This window comes from Lagopus muta, chromosome 1, assembly GCF_023343835.1.
Source record: "Lagopus muta isolate bLagMut1 chromosome 1, bLagMut1 primary, whole genome shotgun sequence".
In the NCBI taxonomy this organism is placed as follows: Eukaryota; Metazoa; Chordata; class Aves; order Galliformes; family Phasianidae; genus Lagopus; species Lagopus muta.
The window spans coordinates 92,313,981-92,337,507 of NC_064433.1; the positions used below are offsets into that span (position 1 = coordinate 92,313,981).

Consider the following 23,527-nt stretch of genomic DNA (forward strand, 5'->3'; position numbering starts at 1 on the left):
ACTGAATTTGCTCTGAGCCAATGAGAAGGGGAAGAAATGAGAAATGCTGTTGACAGTTGTAGTCAAGTTGGCAATAGTCAAATTATTTTGTCTTACATGGAGGGGAATGCGCAGACATGCGTGTGTGTTCACACCAGGGAATTGGATCACAGGTGATGTGCCAAGCATGAAACTGAATATGACATTGACTTCATCCAGATGGAGCAGCAGTGATTATTATATGACAAGGGACAATCATGTTGGAAATGTGCTGTGCAGAAATTATAGTAATAGTGATTTAAAGGCAGTGGAGGAGTGGGTTCATACTAAGAAATTATATAAAAAAAAAACCCAAACAGTGATAATATGAATAAAGTAGATTAGTCATGACCAAAATTGTTTTAGGAAAGGATGCTAAAAGAGGTCCTCCTGGGATAGACTGGAAAGTTGAATTTGGAAATGAACAAATAATTCTTTAATGTTATTAAAGAGAGAAATACTCCTGAGATTTGTGTCACAGGAAATTTTAACTTCTCAGTCACTGAGACTAAAAACCATTAGCAAAAATAGACCATGTCACTGGTATGAAAATTTAAAGGTATATTTAACTGAGCAGTCAGTGAACCAACTGAGAGTGCTGCTACTCAGAAGTTTGTCTCTGTGACTAACACCAACAGTATAGATAAGGTGGTTGTAGGAAATACCCAAGGTGATCACATGAGGTTGATTTAATTTATGTGAGTTGGAATGCAGGTCTGTGACTTATTCTTACTTTAAATAGGGAGAACCATACATGATGAGGGAACTAAATGGTGAAGTCACTAGGAGTAAGACTTCATTTTAACTGAAGCCTGGAATTTTTTTGGTATTAAATGTGTAGACCTGCTGGAGACTTTTCTTTGCAAAAGAAGTGATATGCCCAGCCAGCTCTGGAAATGAAAGCAAATTCTCTTGAAATAGATGCTAGGAATGCACAGAGACTCCCCAAGGATAAAGAAAAATATTAAGCTGACAAAGAGATTGTCTTAGACATCAAGAAGCTCAGAGATAAAATGGAAACTGTCAGCAGGCTGCTTCTTACAAAATACCTTCAAATGCTGAGCAGAAAGCTCTCCTGAGGTGTGCAAGTAAAGCTGTATATGGACTGTCCCTCATGTGGTGGGAACAGACCTCAACTCTGAATCCCTCATCACATTCCTATAGTTTGGGAGACTCAGGGGACACTGTGGTGTTTGTATTTTGGGTCACACACCATCACTGGCTAGTAAGTAGCAAAACTGTATGTGGAGGGCAAGAACCATTCTAGATAAGTGTTTGGATATTTTTCTTTAACAGTGAGAACATTTTGGTTCAAATTTCCTTTGAACACCTGGTGAGGTTGGCCAGGCTGGGCCAACTTTTCAGCTCGAGCATCATTTTGGCCTGAAGACAGCTGCCCAGGGCAGGAAGGGTCAGCCAGAGCAGTGAAAAGCTTAGAAAATGACACCAACAAAGTCCTGCAATGGCAAGTGTTAGGAAACTAATTATCAGCCCAGCCTCATTGCTAGCTTGTGTAATGATTTCACATCAGAGCATTCAGCAGGTTCTCAAAGCTCTCTTTTGAGGCAAGGGGAACAAACAAGTAGATTTTCACTGAATTTCTGTCTCCTCCTTACTAATGAGGATAAACATACCAAAGGATCCCACCCATCTCAGGAGGATGTGCCCCTCCTTAAATCCTGTGGCTACTTTATCTAGATCAAACAACACTGGCTCCAAAGGTGGGACAGCAGTTGGCCAGCATGCAGTTGCTCTTGCTTGACCCATATCTGGAGGATCAACCCTATTCCTCAAGATATCAAGGGATAGCTTGGGGAGCTATCTCAGCCTAATTTTGAATGGACAGAGTGGAGATTTGATTCTGGGCTTCTACAGTTGCGCTCATCATTTTTCCTACTGGCTTCATACAAAGTTCCTTTCTCTCAGTCATTTTTCACTTTCCAGTGTCTCTGACAACACAAGCTAACTATAGTATTGCTGATTCTCACTGATCATTCGTAAAGCATTTCATACTTTTGTTTAGTGTTCTCTTTTTCCTTAAAACCCCAGCTGTCTGAGACCTAGTTTCTGTATTTGGTCTCCTTTGTGACTATAGAAGAAATGTGATGTCTCTAGTCCTAAAGAAATACTTGAAAACTCAGTGGATGTGGACAGCACAGTAATCAGTGGTAAATTCAAGTAAATAATTTACTGTTTTCTGAAGCCTTAGTCACAGTTTTGAACAATAAGGTTTAAAATGATGACTAAAATAATAAATATTTTTGTATTCTTACAGAAAATCTTTACTCTAGACCCCATTTTTATGTTAAAGGAGCATCCCTGCTTGTTTTCTGATTTCAGCATTTTACACATTTTTGGAAACACTGTAGTGAAGCCAAAAGAAGTAATGAGATGATGTCAAAGTAAACAAGAATTTTTGTGTTTAATTCTTCGCTGTTGTTTTGTGGTCTCAGGCTAGAAATTTGTCTCTCTTTCTCTCTGCTTTGATTCTCTTTCTCTGGGAATGATATAACTTTTCTTTTCCTGGAAATGCATTATTTTAATCACTGTAAGAGATAACAAAGAGGCAAGACACTAGGCTAGTGGCATTGTGGTAAGCATCACATCTCAAAAGAAATAGCAAAAAAAACTACCTCTAAACTCTGGATGTTTGAGGCTGGATCATTCTAAATAATTCTACCAAGTTACGGTGTCCTCTTTGAGCTTGTGAGGTAAGGATACCAATAACATTAGTTATAGTTAACTAATAACATAAGTTAATGGTTGGTTAATGATCTGAGCCTTGCTGCTGCCTCAAGCCTTGTTTTTACTAATATAAAGATATTTTCAGCTCTAATATTGAGAAAGGCTTCAGAAAAGCTACGCATCTGTGAAATGAGTGGGATGAGTTTACTTTACTCTATCTAAATAGGAAATATAGTACTGAATAAACTGCTTCTATGCTGCTTGAGTTCTGTGGCTAGATTACTATGTCCTGGGCCTTGTGATACATTTATCTAACTTAGAGAACAAGATGAGAAGATCAGCAAGGAAATTGCACACTGCATTGATTCTCCACAGTCATAAGTCCTATGCACAGTAGGCACTGACTAATACTGTTGGATTCTGTCTGAATTTCAGACAGAAGCAGCCTGGAAGGAAGGTATTCCCCAGTTACCTCTGGACACAATAGCCACCAGATAGAGAAAACTGCTGACTGACAGTGTTGTCATTCAGATAAATGGCTGGCTTATCACTAGATTCTTCTTATTTTGTTCTCATTTTCTCTGGGAGTACTCTTTAATCTTCTGGGGTCAGTCTAACATCTTTATTCTTGTACTTCACTGATTTATGTTTGGAAAAAAAAAATCCAGATTATTAGCTTTGCTCTTTTGGCACCTCTGCAAAATCACAAACAAAAATGTGGGCAGTGATTGCAAATAGGACCCAGGCTTCAGTCTCAGTCTCTTCCGTGGTTTGTAAAACCTCTCTGAGCAAAGCAGTGGTTCACCTGTGAAGATGCAGATGTTAACAAGTGTAAGGGGACAAAAATACTACGGTAAGGAGAATCCACCACCAATGAGTAGTACCTTTGTGAAAGGAGGAAACAGAAATATGCTCCTAAATGCCTGGATAGGCTAGGAGAGACATAGTATGTGCTGCTTTGTGCAAGATCCAATATGTTTATGCATCATCAGAAGCAGTCAGGCTGCAAGAGCTAAGAGTAGTTTGCCAGGAACCCCCATAGTTAGCTGGAGTTTCTGAAAGGAAGGAAAATTTTTAAGACTGCAGTCAAACACAGAGGCTTGGCCCACTGTTGTCCACATTGGAGGTTATGGTGATGACAGTAAAACTTCGTTGTCTCAGGATGATTCTAGGAAAGTTATCTATCACAGCTGTGTTATCCTGTGTTCACCTGCCAGCTGGATTCTACTTGGCAATTAGCCTTGAACTGTTTGATTTCCAGGTTTTATTAAACACAGGCTATCTGCAGAGGAATGAGACGCCAATGATTAATCGTAGCAAAATCCATGTCTTCCTGCCACAGAGATGTCAAGGAAAGACACAGAGATTGAGGCAGATTGCTATAATTCTGTTGAATCGTGGAAAATAAAAACATAAAAGCCAGGCACCACCCCTTCCAAATGATTCTAGGTGGTCCTCTTCACCCTCCCCTCATACAATTGAGACCTCCTTCTCCTGAAGAGATGGTGCAAATAGCTCTGCCTTAACATCATCTTTCCTTCCATTTCAGCTGTCGGGTAAGGGGTTGAAATCTCTGCCCTTCTGCCTTCAAACTTCATGACTAGATTTTTCCTTCTTGCAGATTAGAAGTTATAGGTATTTCATCAGGAGTGTGCTTAGATGCTTCTCTTTCGAGATCACTGCTGTTCACAAAATGAATGGACTGGCAGATGTTTTCCCTCTTTTTGTTATAGCTGCATTAAACAATCTACAACCCTTCTTAAATGGTGAATCGAAGATAGTCTTAAAGCCAAATCTAGCTTTCTACATTTATGATTTTGGATGGTAAACATCTAGATAACTGGGTAGCCTAGAAGAGCAGGATACTGTAAGAAAAAAAATTCAGAACAAACTGTGTTTTTATACTATGCCAAAACATTGGATAACCTTCTAACCTTCTGTAGTTAACAGGAATGTTATCATTTCTGGGGACACCAGGAGTTTGCATAGCTTAGCTTTATGTTGGGTTAGGTTCTTTGTGGTACATCTCAGATTATGCTACTTATTTTAAAACCGTATGCCGTCAAAGTGAAGCTAAAGTAAATGCACAGAGTAAGTTAGCTGTAGTATTATGGGAAGGTACTTCCTCTTAAATAAAGCTTTCTTAACTTATGGCAATAAAATACCTCATTTTGATTGTCTGTCTGCAGACATTAGTAAAATCAGACTATATCCAGTGTTCTGCAGGGTCTATTTTTTTCTCAGACAGAAGAAACAAGCTGAAGGTGAATGTAAACATCTGACTTCAGTTGCTGGGAGTTTCCTTCATTGCATTCGTCTTGACAGGTTGCTGTGTTTTTATTTTTATTTTTTTTTCCCCCAGGGACTATTAAAAGAATAAGTAGAGGATACAGGGTCCATGTAGCAGTCTTCTTCCAAATCCTGACAGGTATGCTTAAGGACTGTTTGAAGTCTGCTCTGTCTGCCTAGGATGTGACAAGGAAGATAACATTCAGATACTGCAGCTAATGTCTGCAGCCTGTTATAGTTATTCTGAACCCGTCTCTCAAAGAGCCTCTTTCTTTCCACCACCTGAAGAGATCTTAGAGGAAATGTAACTCACTAGGCTAAAGTCAGCATTTGGCAATATCTCCATGGATTCGACAAAGGCAATCCCATAAAATTCTGTGCAACTTCAGAGTGAAGATGTGATGCAAGGCAAGGACAGCTGGATTAATGTTGGATGAGTGCAAACTTTCAGTTACAGAACTTCCAAACTATTTTGTAGGGAAGATTTGGAAGGCATAGTTGTCAGATCCATGCAGTTTCTGGAGATTCCAGAGTTGGATCAGAATGGGATTTGGACAATGCTCTATTGATTTATTTTTTAATTTATGGATGTACTCACTGAGCAAATGACACTAACTGCAAAGAAGTCGTACTCTATCCTGCAGTTTGGACTCATGGCTGGTTGAGACAAGTAGAGAAATGTTGAAATGATTTGTGCAGAAAATGCTGACACTTTCCTTAAATACAAGCAGACTGCTGGTTTCTGTAAAGTACCCAGCAGTGATGATTTACTTCAGTATAGATCCCATAGGATTAACCAGCAAACAAAATAACGGAATTGATGAACTAACTCTCTGAACATCCCAGGTCTGTGAACAGCACAGAGAAGGCAATGGATGCTGTAGCAAATTCTCTTCCTGGTTACAAAGACCAGAGCCTTCTGGAGCATATTCATGCTGGGCTGATCTGTGGTTCTAGCAGCATAATGCTAAGCAGAAGGAAAACTATACTAATTGGTCAGGGGGGAATTTTCCTTGCACTAAAAAGCCCTCATGAGGCTCAGGATTGCCTGTACCTTAACACGGCTTAATGACAGCAGCCTTTATAGTAGACAACACTTGCATTTACATTGACACACTGCAGAGACAAAAGGTCTGGCAACTTCCCTGGCTTTGTGTGTGTGAGCTTGCCTTTTGTTCCTTGCAATGACCTCAGCCCTGTGAATTTGAGGGCTAGCACACTGCCGTGGGCTGGCATGTCCCTATGTTACGTTTATGCAGCCGCAGGCAGAGGAGGCATGAGCTCATTTGTATAGAAAGAGACCTGTTGGCAAGGTGGGCAACTTTCTAGGTGCTAGAGAGTGGATTTCACCCCTTTTGGGTGTGCTGCAAGCCACGTCAGCTGTCTGTTTCGCCATCAGTCTTCACTTTATTTTCTGGGCCCTGGGGAAGGTCTCATCTAACTTAATTTGCTTTAGCTCAGGGGTTATGACAGCTACCTTGTTAATGTAGAGAGATTATTTCGTATCTGTGATCTCCTACAATGTTGCTGATATCATTTGATCTTCTTGCCTGTTCCAGCAATGAAACTCCTGGAGATACGTTTGAGTGAGAAAACTTCCTCCACTAGAGTATCTGTGTATGTCATCTAGTGACAGAAAGAAATATGTTGGGGCAAGGGAAAAAGGAAGAGTTTACTTTGTATTTGCTAATTATATGGTGAAATGCTGCAAGTAGAAAGAGTCCCTGTGATATTTCTGCATCAAACTAATGTTAAATACTGTGAGAAGCACAACTTGGCAAAAACAATCTGACCTACATTTTCCATGGCTACTGAATTGGATGCGGTTTGTACCACTTTATATCCCTGCTGACTGCAACAGTTAATTTTGTGTAGCTTCCTAAATCGTCTGGAAATGTGAGCTCTTAGCTGGGTAGAACTAGCTCCTCTGAGGATGTCTGGATATTTGTAACTACCTGAGTCTCAGTTCCTTCAACAGAGTGATACATCCTGCAGCAGAAGGGAACGTGATGAGTTCAAACTGCCATTGTGTTATTCACTTGGACCTGCAGCATAGGTAATGCTAACTGGTCTCACATTTTTTGTGAATGATTTATTTATTTGTTTATCCTTAAAATTCAACAAAACTTTGAAGAAGAAAAAAATTCTAGGTCTGGTGACTTTTTTTTTTTTTTGTCTGTGTGACAGTAGAAGAGAACATATGGGGCAGAAAAAAAAAAAGAGAAGGGATGTTGACAGAAGCAAAGAAGTCAGAAAATCTGCCATCTTTCATTTTCACTTTGCAAAGCAGCTCAAGCGACTTGTGTGCTGCCTGTATTTAAAAATAAAAAGTAAAAATTCCAGCTTCAAGTGAAAGGCATAAATGCTTCTAGGTTCACTCGCTCGTGTAACAGTGACTGGATGAGAGGGAATGGTCTCACGTTGTGCTAGGGGAGCTTCAGGTGGGATACTAGGAAACATTTCTTCTGAGTGGTGAGGCAGCAGCACAGGCTGCCCAGGGAGCTGATGGAGTCACCATCCCTGGAGGTGTTAAAGAACCGTGTGGCTGTGGCACTGAGGGACTTGGTAGTGGGCATGGTGGGGATGGGTCGGTGGTTGGACTGGGTGACCTTAGAGGCCTTTTCCGATCTTTATGATTCTATATTGTTAGAATTCACTGGGGGAGCTGATCTCTGGTGATCTATATTTCTCATGTACATTTTCAAACAGGGTCAATGTTTCTGCAGCCCATTTCAAATAGCTGACCTTTGCCTGGGAGGTCTCAGAGAAGTTGCTGAACTCTCTAGCTTAGTCAAACTTAAACAGCATGGAGCCTGCCTCAGCTAACAAAATGTTACAGAGGCACAAATTATTTCAATCTTGCAGCATCAATGAGAGGGATCCCTCACATCCCTTTCTCCTTCCTAGGAAACTCTAGTGCCTCTTGTGCCCTGAAGTCTTCTGCCACCGAAGTGTGCATTAACCCTATGGAAAGTTGCATTAATCTCTTTTCCCTTCTCCCAGCTGTGTGCTCGGTGTTTACTCTTGGGTTACTATCCCAAAAATCACCCCGGGGCCCCTCCGATGCTCCTCAGGCTCAGCGGCTCGGGCAGTGCGGCGCGCCCCGGGACCGCTAGGGGGAACCGCCCGCCCGGGAAATGGCAGCCGCCCGGCCCGGCCCGGCCCGGATAAATCGGTTGTAGTGACAGCCTGGTGGATGCTGCTCTGCTCGCAGTAGTGTCAGAGCTTCGGGTTTGGGGTTATGCCGAATCTGCTCTGCTGCTCCGGTTTTTCTCCTTCTCTTTGACAGTTATTTCACCTGCTTTTTTCCTTGCCGGCGCGTTCATCAATAATACGCCTCCTTCGCTGTTCCAGGTACAGCAGAGGAAAAGGAAAGGCAGAATGGGTATCGTTATTTATTCTCATGCTCCTGAAGCATCCCTAAGTGAGCTCTTTTGTCAAGTAATATAAAATAAGCCAAAATTTCCTCTGAAAGCAACTTCATCCTTCATTTGTGGTGGGCACTGTGTTATGGGGAGAACAGCCAGGTTATGTAGTGAGGTGACTAGAAGGGATAGTTCAGATAAGCATTCCGTCTTTTATTTTCTCTTGAATTAGGTTGCTTCATTGTACTCCATTTTCCTGGCTTGTTTGTAGGTTTAGAACTTGGAGGGTATTTTAGCCATTTTCTGTTATTCTCTGACCAGGGAGGAAAGAGAAGCAGTAGAATAAATTGGTTACAAGGGGCTTTCACTCCATTCTCAATGAGCTGGAGCAGGTGAAAGCCAGGCTGGCAAGGAGTGGGGAGGTCTGGCGTGCACTAAGGAGAGGTGGGAATTATGGTAGTGGCTTGACTTTATATATCTTGTGCTTGGGGTACAGAAAGCAAGCTGAGCAAATATCACTGGCTAGGTCTAAAGCAAGGGGTGGGTCTCTGTTCAGCACTCTTTCTTTCCTCAAGGTGACTTTTTAGAGGGATGGGATAGACAATAATGTTGAAACATAGGTGAGATTTGAAAATATGTGCTTTGATCATACTCAGTTTTTTTCTCTGCTGACTGTGGCTTTTAAAATCCCAGTACTTGCAGTTCTCCAGTCTCACTGGTTGTATGTGCCTAATGCTGACTAGTATTGTCACACTGATTTTTGAGCCTTCACTCCTATGCGCTCAGATATGTACTGACCCAGTAAGAACTCTTGTGTTGTGTGCTGATAGTGATAGGACAAGGGGGAATGGATTTAAACTAGGACAGGGGAGATTTAGGTTAGGTATTTAGGACCCTGAACTTTGGAAGAGTGAACTTTAAGCTGTTCAATGGATTGCTGGCCAAGATCCCCTGGGATGCTGTCCTTAAAGACAAAGATGTTGAGGAGAGCTGGCTACACTTCAAGGATGCCTTCCTGAAAGCACAAGAGCTCTCCATCCCTCTGAATAAGAAAGCAGAGGAGCAGAGGAGGTAGGACACTGGCATGGCTTAGCAAGGACCTGCTGGGCACACTGAGGGCAAAGAAAGGTACATACAAGGTCTGGAAACAAGGGTGTATCACCTGGGAAGAATACAGGGATGCTGTTTGGACTTGTAGACATGGAACAGGAAAGCCACAGTGCAAGCAGAACTGAACTTGGAGAGGGATGTGAAAAACAATAGGAAGACATTCTATAGGTACATTGGCCAGAAAAGACAGGACAAAAAGAATGTACCACCTTTGGTAAATGTAAAAGGAAAACTGGCTTCAATGGACGAAGAGAAGGCTGAGGTACTGAATGAGTTCTTTGCCTCAGTCTTCACTGGTGGCCAGGATTCCAGTACTTCTCACGTCCCTGAGCCCTGCGGCCCTAAACCTCTAGGTGGGGACTGGGGCGGTAAATCCCCCCCGCACTGTAAGGGCAGAGCAAGTCCAAGACAGTCTCATGAGACTGAATGTGTAGAAGTCTAAGGGGTCGGATGGTGTGCATCCCAGGGTTCTGAAGGAGCTGGCTGAGGTGGTTGCCAAGCTGCTTATTCATCATATTTGAAAAGCTCAAGTGGCTCAGCTGAGGTCCTGGATGATTGGGGAAGGGTCACGTCACTCCCATTTACAAGAAAGGGAGCAAGGAGGACCCCAGGAACTACAGGGTGGTGAGTCTCACTTCTGTACCTGGGAAGATCATGGAACAGATCATTCTGGATGACATGCTTGATCACATGAGGAATGAGTGTGTGATCCAAGACAGCCACATGGCTTCACCAGGGGAAGGTCATGCTTAACAAATCTTATGACCTTCTATGATGTAGTGACGGCATTGCTGGACAAGTGTAAGGCGACCAATGTCATTTACCTGGACTTGAGCAAGGCCTTTGACATGCTCTTCCACCACATCCTTATCTCCAAATTGGATGGATGTGGATTCGATGGATGGACCACTCGAAGGGTAGGAAACTGGTTGAAAGGCCGCAGACAGAGGGTGATGATCGATGGCTCTATGCCCAGGTGGAGGCCAGTAACGAGCGGCATCCCCCAGGGGTCTGTCTTGGGACCAGTGCTCTTTAACATCTTTATCAGTGACATCGATGACGGAATCGAGTGCAACCTCAGCAAGTTTGCTGATGGCACCAAGCTGAGTGGTGCGGATGACATGGTGGAAGGAAGGGGTGACATTCATAGGGACCTCAACAGGCTTGAAAGGTGGGTCCAGGTGAACCTGATAAAGTTCAACACAGCAAAGAGCAAGGTTTTGTTCTTGGGCTGGAGGAATCCCAGGCATCAATGCAGACTGGAAGGAGAAGTCCTTGGGAGCAGCTCTGCAGAGGACCCGGCGGACCTGATGGATGAAAAACTTAACATGAGCCAGCAGTGTGCCCTTGCAACTTGGAAAGCAAATGGAATTCTGGGCTCCAGAAGAGGAGTGGCCAGCGGGAACAGGAAGGTGACTGTCCCCTCTACCCTGCTCTTGTGAGGCCTCATCTGGAGTACTGTGTTCAGGTCTGGAGCTCCCAGTACAAGAAAGACAGAGAACTGTTGGAGAGGGTCCAGAGGAGAGCCACAAAGATGATCAGGGGACTGGAGCACCTCCCCTGTGAAGACAGGCTGAGGGAGCTGGCCTTGTTCAGCCTGGAGAAAAGAAGGCTGTGGGGTGACCTCATTGCAGCTTTTCAGTACCTAAAGGGAGCCTACAAAGAGGGGAGTCAACTCTTTGAAAGGGTAGATAACGGCAGAACAAGGGGAAAATGGTTTTAAGTTGAAGGAGGGAAGATTTAGGTTGGATGCCAGGGGAAAGGTCTTTACAAAGAGAGTGGTGAGGTGCTGGAACAGGCTGCCCAGAGAGGTTGTGGATGCCCCGTCCCTGGAGGTTCAAGGCCAGGTTGGATGGGTCGTGGGCAGCCTGATCTAGTATTAAATGTAGAGGTTGGTGGCCCTGCATGTGGCAGGGAGATTGGAAATTCATGATCCTTGAGGTCTCTTCCAACCCTGGCCATTCTGTGTGTGATTCTGTGTGATGAGGAAGTTTTTCACGTAGAGGGTGGTGACGCACTGGAACAGGTTGCCCAGAGAGGTTGTGGATGCCCCATTCCTGGATGCATTCTAGGCCAGGCTGGATGTGGCTCTGGGCAGCCTGGTCTAGTGGTTGGCAACCCTTCCCATGGCAGGGGTGCTGAAACTAGATGATCTTTGAGGTCCTTTTCAACCCAAGCCCTTGTACAATTCTACTATGCTGTGCTCAGCTCATGGGATGTGTCAGGCAGCTTCAAAATGAATTGTGCTTGAGCTCATCTCAAGCAAGTTTGTTTCAGGGTCCCCTGGCACTGTGGGGGAGAGAACTGCTCAGTCTGTCTTCTCCTGCTCTCCTACTCCTTCCCCTTTTTTGATTTGCTTTGATCCATATATCTTGTTTTCTTTTGTCAGGCCAGTACACAGTTCAACAAAAGGAATCCTGAAGTTCCGCTCCTACGATGGAACAACCCTTGTTTCCAATGTATTCCATTGTTTGCTTGGGAATAAGCATGTGAAATGCAGCTTTGCAGAAAAGGCCCTGGGGATCCTCATGAACATCAAGCTAAACATGAGCCAGCAATGTACTTGCTGCAAAGATCAACAGGCTTCTGGGCTGCATTAGAAGTAGTGTTGCCAGCAATTGGAAGGGGGGATCCTTCCCCTGTGGTGGTGATGTCACACCCAGAGCACTTGAGTCCATTTCTGTGTTCCCTAGTACAAGAGACACAGGGACATAAAGGAAAGTGAAGGACCACAAGGTGATTAAGGAATCTCTGGTATTAAGAAAGGCCTGAAGAACTGGGACTCTTCAGCCTAGTGAAGGGAAGGCTCAGGGACCATAGAAATGTATATAAATGCTTGAAGGGCTGGTATAAAGGAGACAAAGCCAGGCAGGCTGTTTTCAGTGGTGTCCAGAGGCAGGATGAGAAGCAGTGGGCATAAATTACAGCACGTGATCTTCCATATGAATATCAGGAAATGTGTTTTTCACTATGAGAGTGATTGAACGTTGGCATAGGTGTCACAGAGATGTTATGGAGTTCTCCATCCTTACAGATACTCAAAAGCTATCTAGACATGGTGTTGGGAAGCACGTTCCAGATGTTTGTTCCAGCCTTGACCATTCTGTGATTCTAGCAGTAGACTGGGAATCTTTGGCACTCTCGGACTTCACATAGTGAAAAGTGCTGAATGCCTACTTCCCTTGACTTCTGCTTTTCTACCTGTAAAACTGTGAAAAGACCTACCTATTTACTGCAGATAAGTAGTGAATTAGTATTTCTTCTGCACTTTGAAAATAAGTTGGGAAAAACTGATGAAATTAACAAAAAAGACTGACAATAAGTAATGTTAGAAACAGTCTAATAGTAACATAACTCATGTCTGTGAAAATTAAGGTCATGCTTACTTGTTATATATATATATATGTCACTTGTTTGGAACAGTAGTTTCACTAGTTTGGGTTCAGTTTACTTGCTGTCAAAGTAGTTGCGGAAGAAAAATCCACACCAAATCCTTGCCTTGAATTTTTGTTATCTTAAATTCCTATCTCTTTGCATTTACCCAAGTTGAAACCTGACCTTGAGAGAGGAGCTTTATGATTAGAGGGCATGCAAGCCCTGCACTGATCACGATTGATTCAGCACTGTCTTACAAATCGTGCCAGGACAGCTGACAAAGCCCAGCTATGTTAGGGTAGAAAATAAGCGGCAGGAACTGATCAGCTGACTGAAAAGGCCATTAATACCAAGCTGGACTTCCCTAGCCAGTGAAGACAGGCCAAATACTGGACTGCTCATCTTTTTGTTACTAGCTAGTGCTGAGTAAGCTTGTTATTGGTGGCATTCTCCTTGAAGAGAGCTCATTTTGCACGTGGTGGGGCAGCAGTGCTGGTCTGCATTGAGCCTACCTGGTCCTCAGTCTGGTCAGGCTGCCTTTTGGCTATCTCCCAAAAAGGAAACAGAGGTGAAAGCTTCTGGCTGTTTTTGTTGTGGATAAAAGACACAGCTTTGCCCCTGCTGGTTAATGGTAAGTGTTTGGGAAGAGTTATCTCCCAGTGACTATCATTTTAGAAAAGGTAGGTGTGCAAACAGAGTGATTTCTTATTTCATGGCTCTGGATCATTTTAGGCAGCTTTGTACTGCGAAATGCAGAAAACTGGGCTTAGCCGAAAGTGAGTTGCTTAGCAGACGCTTGCTGTCATACAAATTAGACACAGCTTTTGCATCTTGGAGTGCTGCCAGCAGAGAACTAGCTATTGCATTAAATGTCTACTACCACTCGTGATCCAAACTGAAAGCAAGGAAATTAATCACTTTTCTAGCTTCACCTTTGTCGTTAGCACTTTGGCATTAAATTTGTTTTTCATCTTTTAAACACAAACTATAATATACTGCTCCGAAATTCAAATCAATGAGTGTATGGGGAGAACAGGAAAAGATTTAATTTAGCAAGAGAAAGTGATGTGCATTTGTAGGATCTGTCTCATTTTAAAATGGAAAGGGATGTTAACTTTGTTAGTGCTGAGTAATGTCTGTTACACAGGAATTCATACCTTCAAAACTAAAGTTCAAATAAACATGTAACTTGAAGAGTGGATACCATTGATTTGAACTACTAGTGTATAAAGAAATAGCAGTGTTCAATAAACACTTTCCTTGCCTTTTTACTCTGCCCCATCCAAGTCAACAACTCAACATGAAGTAAACAAGTGGATTTTAGAAAATTTAGAGTTCAGCAATTTCTTGAGGATATAAGGTTTCTTTCAGTCGTTGCTGTCTGTTGTGAGAGGGTTTTGACACTTGAAGGGCTGTGCTGGATTGAATTGGTAAACTTAACTGTTTATGCTAATGCTGCTGACTTCTGCCTGTTCTGTACTCTGTAGCCTTTATCTTCTTAGCCAAGCTCTGTATCACCAAGGTTTTGATCTATTTACTTATCTATTTATTTACTAAATGGTATCCAGAAGCCCTAGGTCATAGAAATGTTTATTTTTATTTTAAAGTTTTATTCTTCAAATTAGACAACAAATTAGAAATTAAGCTCTTCAGAAGACAAATAGAAAATCCTTAAAAAAAATTCTGCTTGATTAATTTCAGGATTGTGCATGGGAGGGGAGATAGCAACATATTGCTGGTATTTTTAAGTTCTGATATTGGTAGTACTGTCCCTGTAGTGTATCAGTACTTTTCAGAAGAGGAATAGGAGAGAAAACAGTAGGTAAATCTCACTTCTTGTGGCTCTGAAATGCTTGCAAGCATTAGATTTATGCTCAGTCTTTACAGGTCTGCTACAAGGGTTTCTTCCTGCTTTTCCTGCAGCCTTTTTTTCTTTGATCTGCAGAGCTTTAAAAAGCCCTCCCTTTACTGTAGCTACAGGGGTGATTTTCTGTTTCCTTTTGCAAAGGAATCTGAAATACAAAGGCCAAGTAGGAATGTGTGCTTGCCTGGAAGTAATGTGCTGAGTTTGTAACTACTGGAGAAAATAATTTGGCAGATACTTATTTCTGTGTGCCTCCCTAACTCTAAGAACAATTAGACACCAGCTGAAGGCGGTGATTGCCAAAAGCACATTTGGATGAGGTGGGTGTTTCTGGGTGGTACAGTCATGCATTAACAAGTGTGACTGCGTCATGAAAACAAAAGTGTATTCATACCCCATTCCTTCTGTAGGAATGTGCTATCCTCAAGAGAAAAGGACACCATTTGGTAGGGAGGCAAGGAGAAGGACTAAGCACAGGAAAATGAGGTGTACTTAACTTCTTACTGTTAGTAAAAATGTCTACCTGAATTGGATGTAGCCTTCATAGCTACTTCTGGAGTCATCCTCTGTGAAAGATGAAGTGGGAATAGGTCAGCTGCTCCAAATCCCGTTCTCCAAGTGTTTGAAGTAATCTAAATGGATGGGCAGTTGGGCAGTAAGCAGCAACTAGGAGGGCAGCTGCTGCAGAGATAGGGGTCCAGGGAGCTTTGTCCAAAGCAGAGGTAGATGGAAAACCCTTTCCTCCAATACATATGCTCTATTCTGAAAAATAGAGTTAAGATAGCAGACTTTTTTTTTTTTTTTTTTTTTCCTTTTTCTATTTGGAGGACTGAACTCCTACAGGGTAAAGAGCTAATTGTAAAAAACAAGTCTTAATTCCAGTGCATAAAATCTTGCAGTCTTTCTCTTGCTTTTTTAATTCAATGCTGAGCTCCAGTTGGTGCCTGTGTATCTTTTGGGGAAAGAAAAGCTGCATCCAGCAGAAACCTTAGCTATTGTGTGTCTTGAAGGAGAAAATTAGAGGTTTTCATAGCATATCACATGCACAGATAGATGCTAAAGATGAAATGGTACTGTGTGGGGATGTGTAATGGAGTAAGTGTTTGTCACCATGGAAGTTTCAGACACCAAGAAATGATAGTCCACAATCTGTAAGTGCTTTTAATGAGATAACTACCTGCTTGCTTGCTTAGGTTTCTTGTAGTTGCATCTTCCACCACTGGGGTTTTGAAGGATGAGTGCATAGAGCTCAGTGAGAAGGTTACAAAGAAAACCCACCCTGTATTTTGAGAAATATTTAGCAGCTTAATTAGTTTCAGAGTATGGTATTGTTGACAGTGCATAAATGAGAGCTATTTTCTATTTATCTACATACCATTCTATTCTCTGAGCCTTATCTATTATGAGTATCTTCAGTACCTTTTCTCCTCAAAAGCAATCCTTGTTTTTTCTTCCAATTTGTTTTCACAAGACATTGTCAAACATCTTGCGTGTAAGAGAAAAATAGTACACTCTACCCTCCAGCAGATTTATAGGGAAGAGCAGGGGGACAGGAAGCCTTGGTTTTAAATATCCAGAGTTAGTACTTAAAAAAACAAGGGATGCAGTACTTCAAACTTAAATGTTTCACTGCGGTTTTCCTTGCAGCCTTCTGCTAATCTGGTAATCCTTTGATGAAGCTGAGTTCTGTGGCTTTCTGGAGACAGCAGAGCACAGCTGATCCTGAACACAGTTATTTTCTTTCAGCATAATATAGCCATCGCTGAGGTCACAGAGACTGCTGCAGCTGTACTCTGACTGCAGAGTTATCAAATGCATTATTTTATGTGGCATACAAGCCAAATTACATGCTGCCGCATCCTAGAGCCTTCAAAAATTTAGCTGTGCTTCTGCTGCACTAGAGCTACTAGAGCTATGGTGTGACAAGCAAGCTTTCCACTAGCTTCATAGAGGGGTTAAAATCAACAGTAAAACAAACGCGTGGTTTCTGGTACTTGTGAATAGTATCTCATTTGGATCTTGATGTGAAAGCAGAATACAGTAAATTTCAAGTGACAGAAACAAATTAGTTCAATTTCTCAGGTCTCTAACCTTATCATCTTTCATGAAACACCTTTGACAGCTGTTGTGGCAGCTTGTATCTTGGGGGAAAAATACAAGCTGGAGTGCACACAAGGTCTTTTCAGCTTTTCTGGGACCGGGGACCAGGGCCAGAAGCTTTGGGAGAAGTGGGGTTTTGGAGGTATCCTCCAACTACGGGATCCCTCCCCAGATATGTACCACAGACTGAGATCACTTCCCTGCCCTTTCTGAAGAAGGGCTGCAGAGGCTTTTCTGGAGACCCATGCTGCCTAAACTGTGGTTGGAATCTGCTTCTTAATATGACTGGGGAGAAGGCGCACAGCCTTAGTGCTTGAGGCAGAGTTGAGAAAAGACGTGGGGGACATTATGCTTCTGGGGGTGGAGGAGCATGTGCTGAGCTGAAACTTCATTTGGTGGCTCTAAAGCAAACCTCATTAAGCCAGCCACCATCAACAGTGATATGGGGGCCCTGGCACAAACTGTGCAGATAAGTTTGGTACTCAGAAATATAGAGGAGTTGTGCCTGGACAGGCATGTGAGATAGAGATGAAGTCATGAGCAGGGATTATCTCATGTTTCTACCAACAGTAGAAGGACAACCAGTAGCTTTTTACCATAGACCCTACCGAAACAGAGTCCCAGAGCACCAGGCTCTGAAACCCTAATCACTGGAGGTACACTGACTACCATACCATTCCCTTGGGCCTATGGCTATGTGTGTCTTGAATGTAATGTGTGTCTTGAATGCAATGGCAGAGGGCACATAATATTGGCTCACTATGAACTACTGGGCTGTGAAAGTGTCTTGCCTACTACTGGGGCATTGCAAGGGCATAACACATGAAAGTCCTGGGGAAGAGCAGGGCTGGAGCAGAACTCAGCTAGTCAATATAGCATAATGCTAGGAATATTTAAGGCTGCCACCCTTTGTTCAAAATATCTTGGCTCTGTGCTGCAGGCCTATGAAGTTGTATTTTCCATTTTACTGATAGCAGGGACCAGTATCTGTTTGTCGTTTGCTTAAAGCTTCATCAGTCACTTAGGGTTGCTTTTTTTTTTTCTTCTTTTTTAAAATTTGTTTCTTTTATCTACTTCAAGAGTGTGTATTTCCTTCATATTTAATGTAATACCTATATGCTTCAAACTAAGCAGCTCTGCAAATGCCAGCACGGTCAGGGTCTCAATGAATATATGCTACCTCTTTCTTCAGAGCAAAACCAATCCTGGAAGATCCATCTCTTTAAAACTTGGGCAATTTGTGCTCCCAGTGCTACTTATATAAAAGAGTCATAATGTGAATGCAGAGTCTTGGTGCTTTTCCTTAATTACAACAAATGTGTTCTCAGTTATATAAATTTATACACGTTAAAAAAAGCAATGAGTATGTTTTGCTTATATGAACAAAAGCTCTTAAAGATATTGCCTACACCGCACAAGCTTCTGGAAGGCTTTCTTGAAATCTTCATTAAAGATTGTGTAGATTAGAGGGTTAATAAGGGAATTAATATATCCCAGCCATGCTAGGAAATTAGACATGTCTTCTGAAATGTGACATCTTTCACAGGTGTTCACAACTACTTCTTTTACAAAAAAAGGAAGCCAGCAGATCACAAAAGCTCCCAGGATCAGACCCAGAGTAGTTGCTGCCTTTCGTTCTCTTGTACTAGAGATTCTCTGTTTTTTCCAAGACTTCTCATGCTTAGATTCAGATCTGGGGCTTCGTATGCTGACGTTGATTTTATCACAGTCCACCAGTGGATCTGATGTCTTCTCCATTGTGCTGGGCATTGAAGTCAATTTGGTGCTTCTCTCACCTGCGTCCAAAAGGACTTGTCCATTTACCTCCTCCCTGACTATCCTGCTGACACTTCTTCTGTGAAAGGTCTTTGCTGCCTTGTATATCTTGTAATAAAGGATCAGAATCAAGGCCAGGGGGATATAGAAGGCGCCAAATGTAGAGTAAATGGTGGAAACAATGTGGTCATGTTTGATGATGCATTCATCATCCCTGCTGGTTGTCTGGTGCCGCCAAAACAAAGGCGGCATGGAGATAAAAATGGATATGATCCATACCACTGCAATCATGATACCAGCATGCTTTGGTGTCCTTTTCCGTGCGTATTCCACAGCATCTGTGATTGCTCTGTAACGATCCAAAGCAATGGCAGAGAGATGCAGGATGGAACACGTGCAACATGTAATGTCCACACTCAGCCAAATGTCACACACTACTTGCCCCATGATCCAAGTCTCTTTTACAATGTAGACAATGCTGAAGGGCATCACTAGGACTGCCACAAGGAAATCAGTCACTGCAAGAGAGCAGATCAAATAGTTGGCAGGGTGGTGGAGTTTTCTTGTCACAATTATTGCAGTCATCACCAGAGAATTGATGGCCGTTGTCATTAGCGCAAGCACAGACAGGGTAATGGAAATGAGAATCTTGGATGTCACCCACTTGAATAGTTCTTCTGATGTACTGTTTTGTTCTGTTGAGTTTATTAAATCCATGTTCCCTTTTAAAGGTGATCTTTACCAGTAGAAGTTACCTGTTGAAAAAGTAAAAACATGCGTCTTCAGTTTGCAGAGAATCTTGAATTTGTGATCTTAAAAGATTATAGGCTCCAAGCTTACAGGAAACTCAAACTTATTGTTAGAAATGATTCTAGCTCCAGACAGTGATGTTCTTGGCTACTGCTATGTGGGATGATGCTCTGCCTCTTCTTTGTCCTTGGTCATGCTGAAGTGAATGTCACATTTGAAAAACAGGGGAGAGAAGAATGCAGTGGTCCTGAGATGGCACTGCCCTGCGGGGTGATGCAAATCACTGTAGGGGACAACCATGTCTGTCCTTAAAGCAAGACACTGACATCAGTGAAGCCCCCAGGTTGCAGAGTCAGGCATCCTGCTAATTGCTTACTCCAGATAAATTGTAGTGGGTTCTTGAAACTGATTAAACATGGGCAATCTCATCCTAAGGTAAGTACTAATGTTGCTTCTAGGCTAGTGCAGTCTACACTGCTAAGCAATGTAAATACCATTGAAAACCTTAATTCACAGGAAGTTAGTGAAATAATTCTCTCTATATCAACTAGCTTTTTCCTATCAGTATGTGACTTGTATAGAGAAGCATAGACTCTTTCACCTGGGACGTTGTTTTCAAGAGGAAACAGAAAAGTGAAAAATTGTAGTACAAGTAGGAAATAGAACAATTATGTGTTGAAAATTTCTATTTTCTCATGCAGCCCTAAAATTAAACAGCAACAGCTGAATATGTCTTCAAGTTTCAGATGAATGACTTACTGTCTAACTGAAATATATGTTGATTAGACTCCTAAGAATGTCATTACTTTTCCTCAGGTTTTGCTTTTTTTGTGGCTGCTGCCATAGTAAACTGCCCAGAACTTGAATGCTGGCTGTTTCTGTAGTGGCTATCTCTATGGAAACAGTACAGCCCCTGCATGGCTCTGCAGAAAGTAAAAGACAGGGAAATACTGATAAGATGAACTCCAGATTATGTTCTGGGAATGTGCTGTTTTACCCTATGTTCTCATCAAAAAAGGATTTCTGAGCACTCTGTAGTAGGAACTGAAGTAGGAGTTTCGAACTTTTTTGGACTAGAACTTGGGAGGAAGATCAGGTTGGGTTTCATACTCTCGTGAGTTCTGGTGTGCAGTTTCTTGTGCATGGAACCTCTACTGGACAAACCCCTTGGTGGCGTTTCCTCTGTCCAATTCTGGAGTATAGTGAGTGAGTTGTGCTTCTGTTGCACTGGGTGCTACAAGAAGAGGAAAAAACTAAATAGGTGACTTCCCCCACCCCGGAAAAATGGGCCTCATTAGCATAACTGCAGCCTTTTTGTATTGTGCTGAAATGGCTTTAAAAAACTCATCTATTGTAAATAACCTTTAGTTCTTCAGTTGAATTTTGTTTGATATTCTAACCAGGACAATGCTTAATGTGCTGCTGGGCTACTTACAAAGGTTTTTATTGTTGCTTGACCCCAACCCTTAACTGTATGGAAGGACAAGGACAGGAAATACATTTTATTTTGTGTTATGTCCAAACATTGAGCAGAATCTTGTCCTGTACATGAGCTGATTACAGCATGCATGTGCTCTTTTTCTCTCTCCATGCCCCTCTTTTTGAACTTGCAATATACATCACGTGCATAAAAATATATCTTTTGTCATGTCAGTGTCACCTTAAAGCCTTCTGAATTCTCAGTAATTGCTAGGTTGCAGATATTTTTGTCCATAGATAGCTGCCTTCCAGTGAAGGAACAGGCAGATATAGTATTATCTAGTGAATGTTCAACCTCTGCTAAAAAAAAAACAACTTCATCTTCCTGCTTGTTTTAAAAAAAAAAAAAAGGTTGTTGTTGGGAAAAACTAAGTCTTCTGTTGATATCCAGCAGTTGATCATATTTCAGAACAGTTACTCATTACTGTTAATTACCATATAAATTTCTCGCTCTTTAAATATTAGTTTTAATTGCAAGCAAGCAAAAAGCAATTTAGAATGGAATTTATAATGAAAGCTGATTAATAGTTTTTGAAAGATTATTCATTCTGATAATACAGAGTAAGGAAAATAGTGTGTTCACAGAAATGGTGTGTAGGAATAAGTAGGTTTCCTTAGTAGTGCAAAGATTTGGAGGCTCTTTGTAAGTACAGTGACAGCAGTGCTCTTACTTGCCATGTGGTTCTCTCTGTTAGATGGTTTGCGAGTGTGTTCTGATTTCATTCAGGCTGATAGCATGGACCCTCAACAGAATTGAAGACTGCCACCCAAGTATTCATTGCTGCTGTTTTATAGATATTTGTGCCGGGCTCTTCTGTTTACAGGATGTCACCTGCTTTGTAAAGGTAGCCATCTGGAAGTAGACCCTTTTCCTATGTGGAGTGTTAGGACCTTCAGAACCCCAGAAGCTGGTGCCTGGAGCATTCACTGTGTGCATACCAAGGAGCATGGCTCCATGGGACTGAGCACATTCTGGATCTGAAATGTACTGGGGGTGGAGGAATAACTCGTAAAATGGTTTTGCAGTTCAAGTCTCTGTTAACTGAAGTTATTTATCACAGAAGGTCACAACAGACCTATTTCTAGAAACACATACCATAAATTACTGCAAAATTACAGATAAATCAATTGAGCTAATAACAACTGAAGATAATACAGAATTCTGCCTAACAAGCACCCTCTCAGGAGCAGCCTGGGCAAATAGATATGCTTTGAAGCATGCCATGAATATCAATATAACACATGAAGGAAACAAATTTCAGAGTCCTAGAGAATACGTGCTTCCAGCTTAGAAATGCACAAATCCATTCATTGCCTGAACACAGAGACTTTGATTTGTTACAGAATGGTAAAATAAGTAAATAAATAAATAAAAAGGTCCATTTCTGTGCCTTGAATGGAAGGCACAATTGTGTAGCAAACCTGCTTTTCTTAGCCATGTTACCAATCTAGAAGTCCCTGTGTTGTAAAATGATACACTGCAGTATGTTTTCAATCAGGTGCTACAAAGATGATGCTTGCTTTTAATTTTTGGGCAGTGCTTCAAATTCTTTCAGCCAACAGAAATAGTTCCAAATGGTTAAAATGACAAACTCTGACAGGCTTAGCCCCGAAAGTTACCACTTCAGATGTCTCTACTGCCATGTTATTTTGCGCTTGGAGCAAAATCAAGAGGTGGAAGGTTCTCCTTCCTCTGAAGCAGCTGAAATGCAGAATCCGAGGGACTGCTCGTGCTGCTAGGGATGGAGAACTTGCCTTGTGATGCTGGGTACTGTTAGAGTATTGTGAGAAGCAGTGTGAAGTTGTTAACCTCTGGCAAACGGGCAGAGTGCAAAAATAGCTCCTGTCCTCACCTCCCTGCTGTAATCAACTCACCTTCATGTTTCCTACTGAGGCCACATGAATTCGGCATGCTGGCTGTGGTTCCTTTGGCACGTCTCCCTGCAGAAGGCTGTGGTTCTTCCTGTGCTACCCCGCCAGCATTACCAGACAATCTGTCTTTTCCAGCCTGCAAAACACCAGATACTTCAGTCCTGAGTGTGATAAACCCAGATAACAGGAGATCAGGGGAGTTCTGTTCCAGGGGTAGTTCCTGCAGAGGTACCACCAGAGCTGTCTTTCAGCTCTGCCTGGTGACTGAGTACAGTGCTCAGTAAAACCTGCGTGGTCAGCAGGGCTGCTGTGTTGTGGGGGGGGGGGGGGTTAGTCTATGATGCTCTCCTCTCTTCATTTGCCATGTTCTCTGCTTAGATGTGTTGGGTTGCAGCATACTCCATCGCTGCTTGTCAACCGTGCTCAGGGGATACCTTCCCTACTTACTGTCACCAAGCACCTACTTACTGTAGCAACCTCTGCATTTACTTATATGGAAGAATGATGTTCAGAAAGTAATTATGCATTCCTTGCTGGTGCTTCTAATGACGAAGTTGAGGGTTTGTTGCTGTGCATTTTTTTTTCTTGGCTCCTTTCAGAAAATTAGTCACTCATCTGTGTTTGCTCTTTATTTTGTATCCCTCTGCCATCTATTTTAATCTAACTGAAGAGGATGGGGAAGGAAAGAGGAAGGGGAAGACAGTCCCCTAGCCAGCACTCTGAGAGGCAGGAAGGAGGAGCAGCGAGAATGGCAGAGTTCACAGCGTGACAGGATTGCTTATATAAAACAGTAAGAATGCCTCCCAAATGCGGTTTCAGTTGTTGGGTAAATGGACAGTGAACC

General features: G+C 42.3%; 1 protein-coding gene across 3 annotated transcripts in view; it reads right to left on the bottom strand.

The window, feature by feature from the left end:
* Positions 1–16,997: 16,997 nt before the first annotated feature.
* The window catches only part of HTR1F (5-hydroxytryptamine receptor 1F), a 110,038-nt gene continuing 103,508 nt past the window's right edge, over positions 16,998–23,527 (bottom strand). For all 3 annotated transcript variants that reach the window (XM_048933477.1, XM_048933479.1, XM_048933478.1), the window contains 2 exons: positions 22,687–22,819; positions 16,998–19,337 (listed from right to left, as the gene is read on the bottom strand). In XM_048933477.1, the coding sequence (XP_048789434.1) occupies positions 18,199–19,299 (1,101 nt within the window). In that variant the 5' untranslated portion in view covers positions 19,300–19,337; positions 22,687–22,819 and the 3' untranslated portion in view covers positions 16,998–18,198. The remainder of the gene's footprint in view (positions 19,338–22,686; positions 22,820–23,527) is intronic.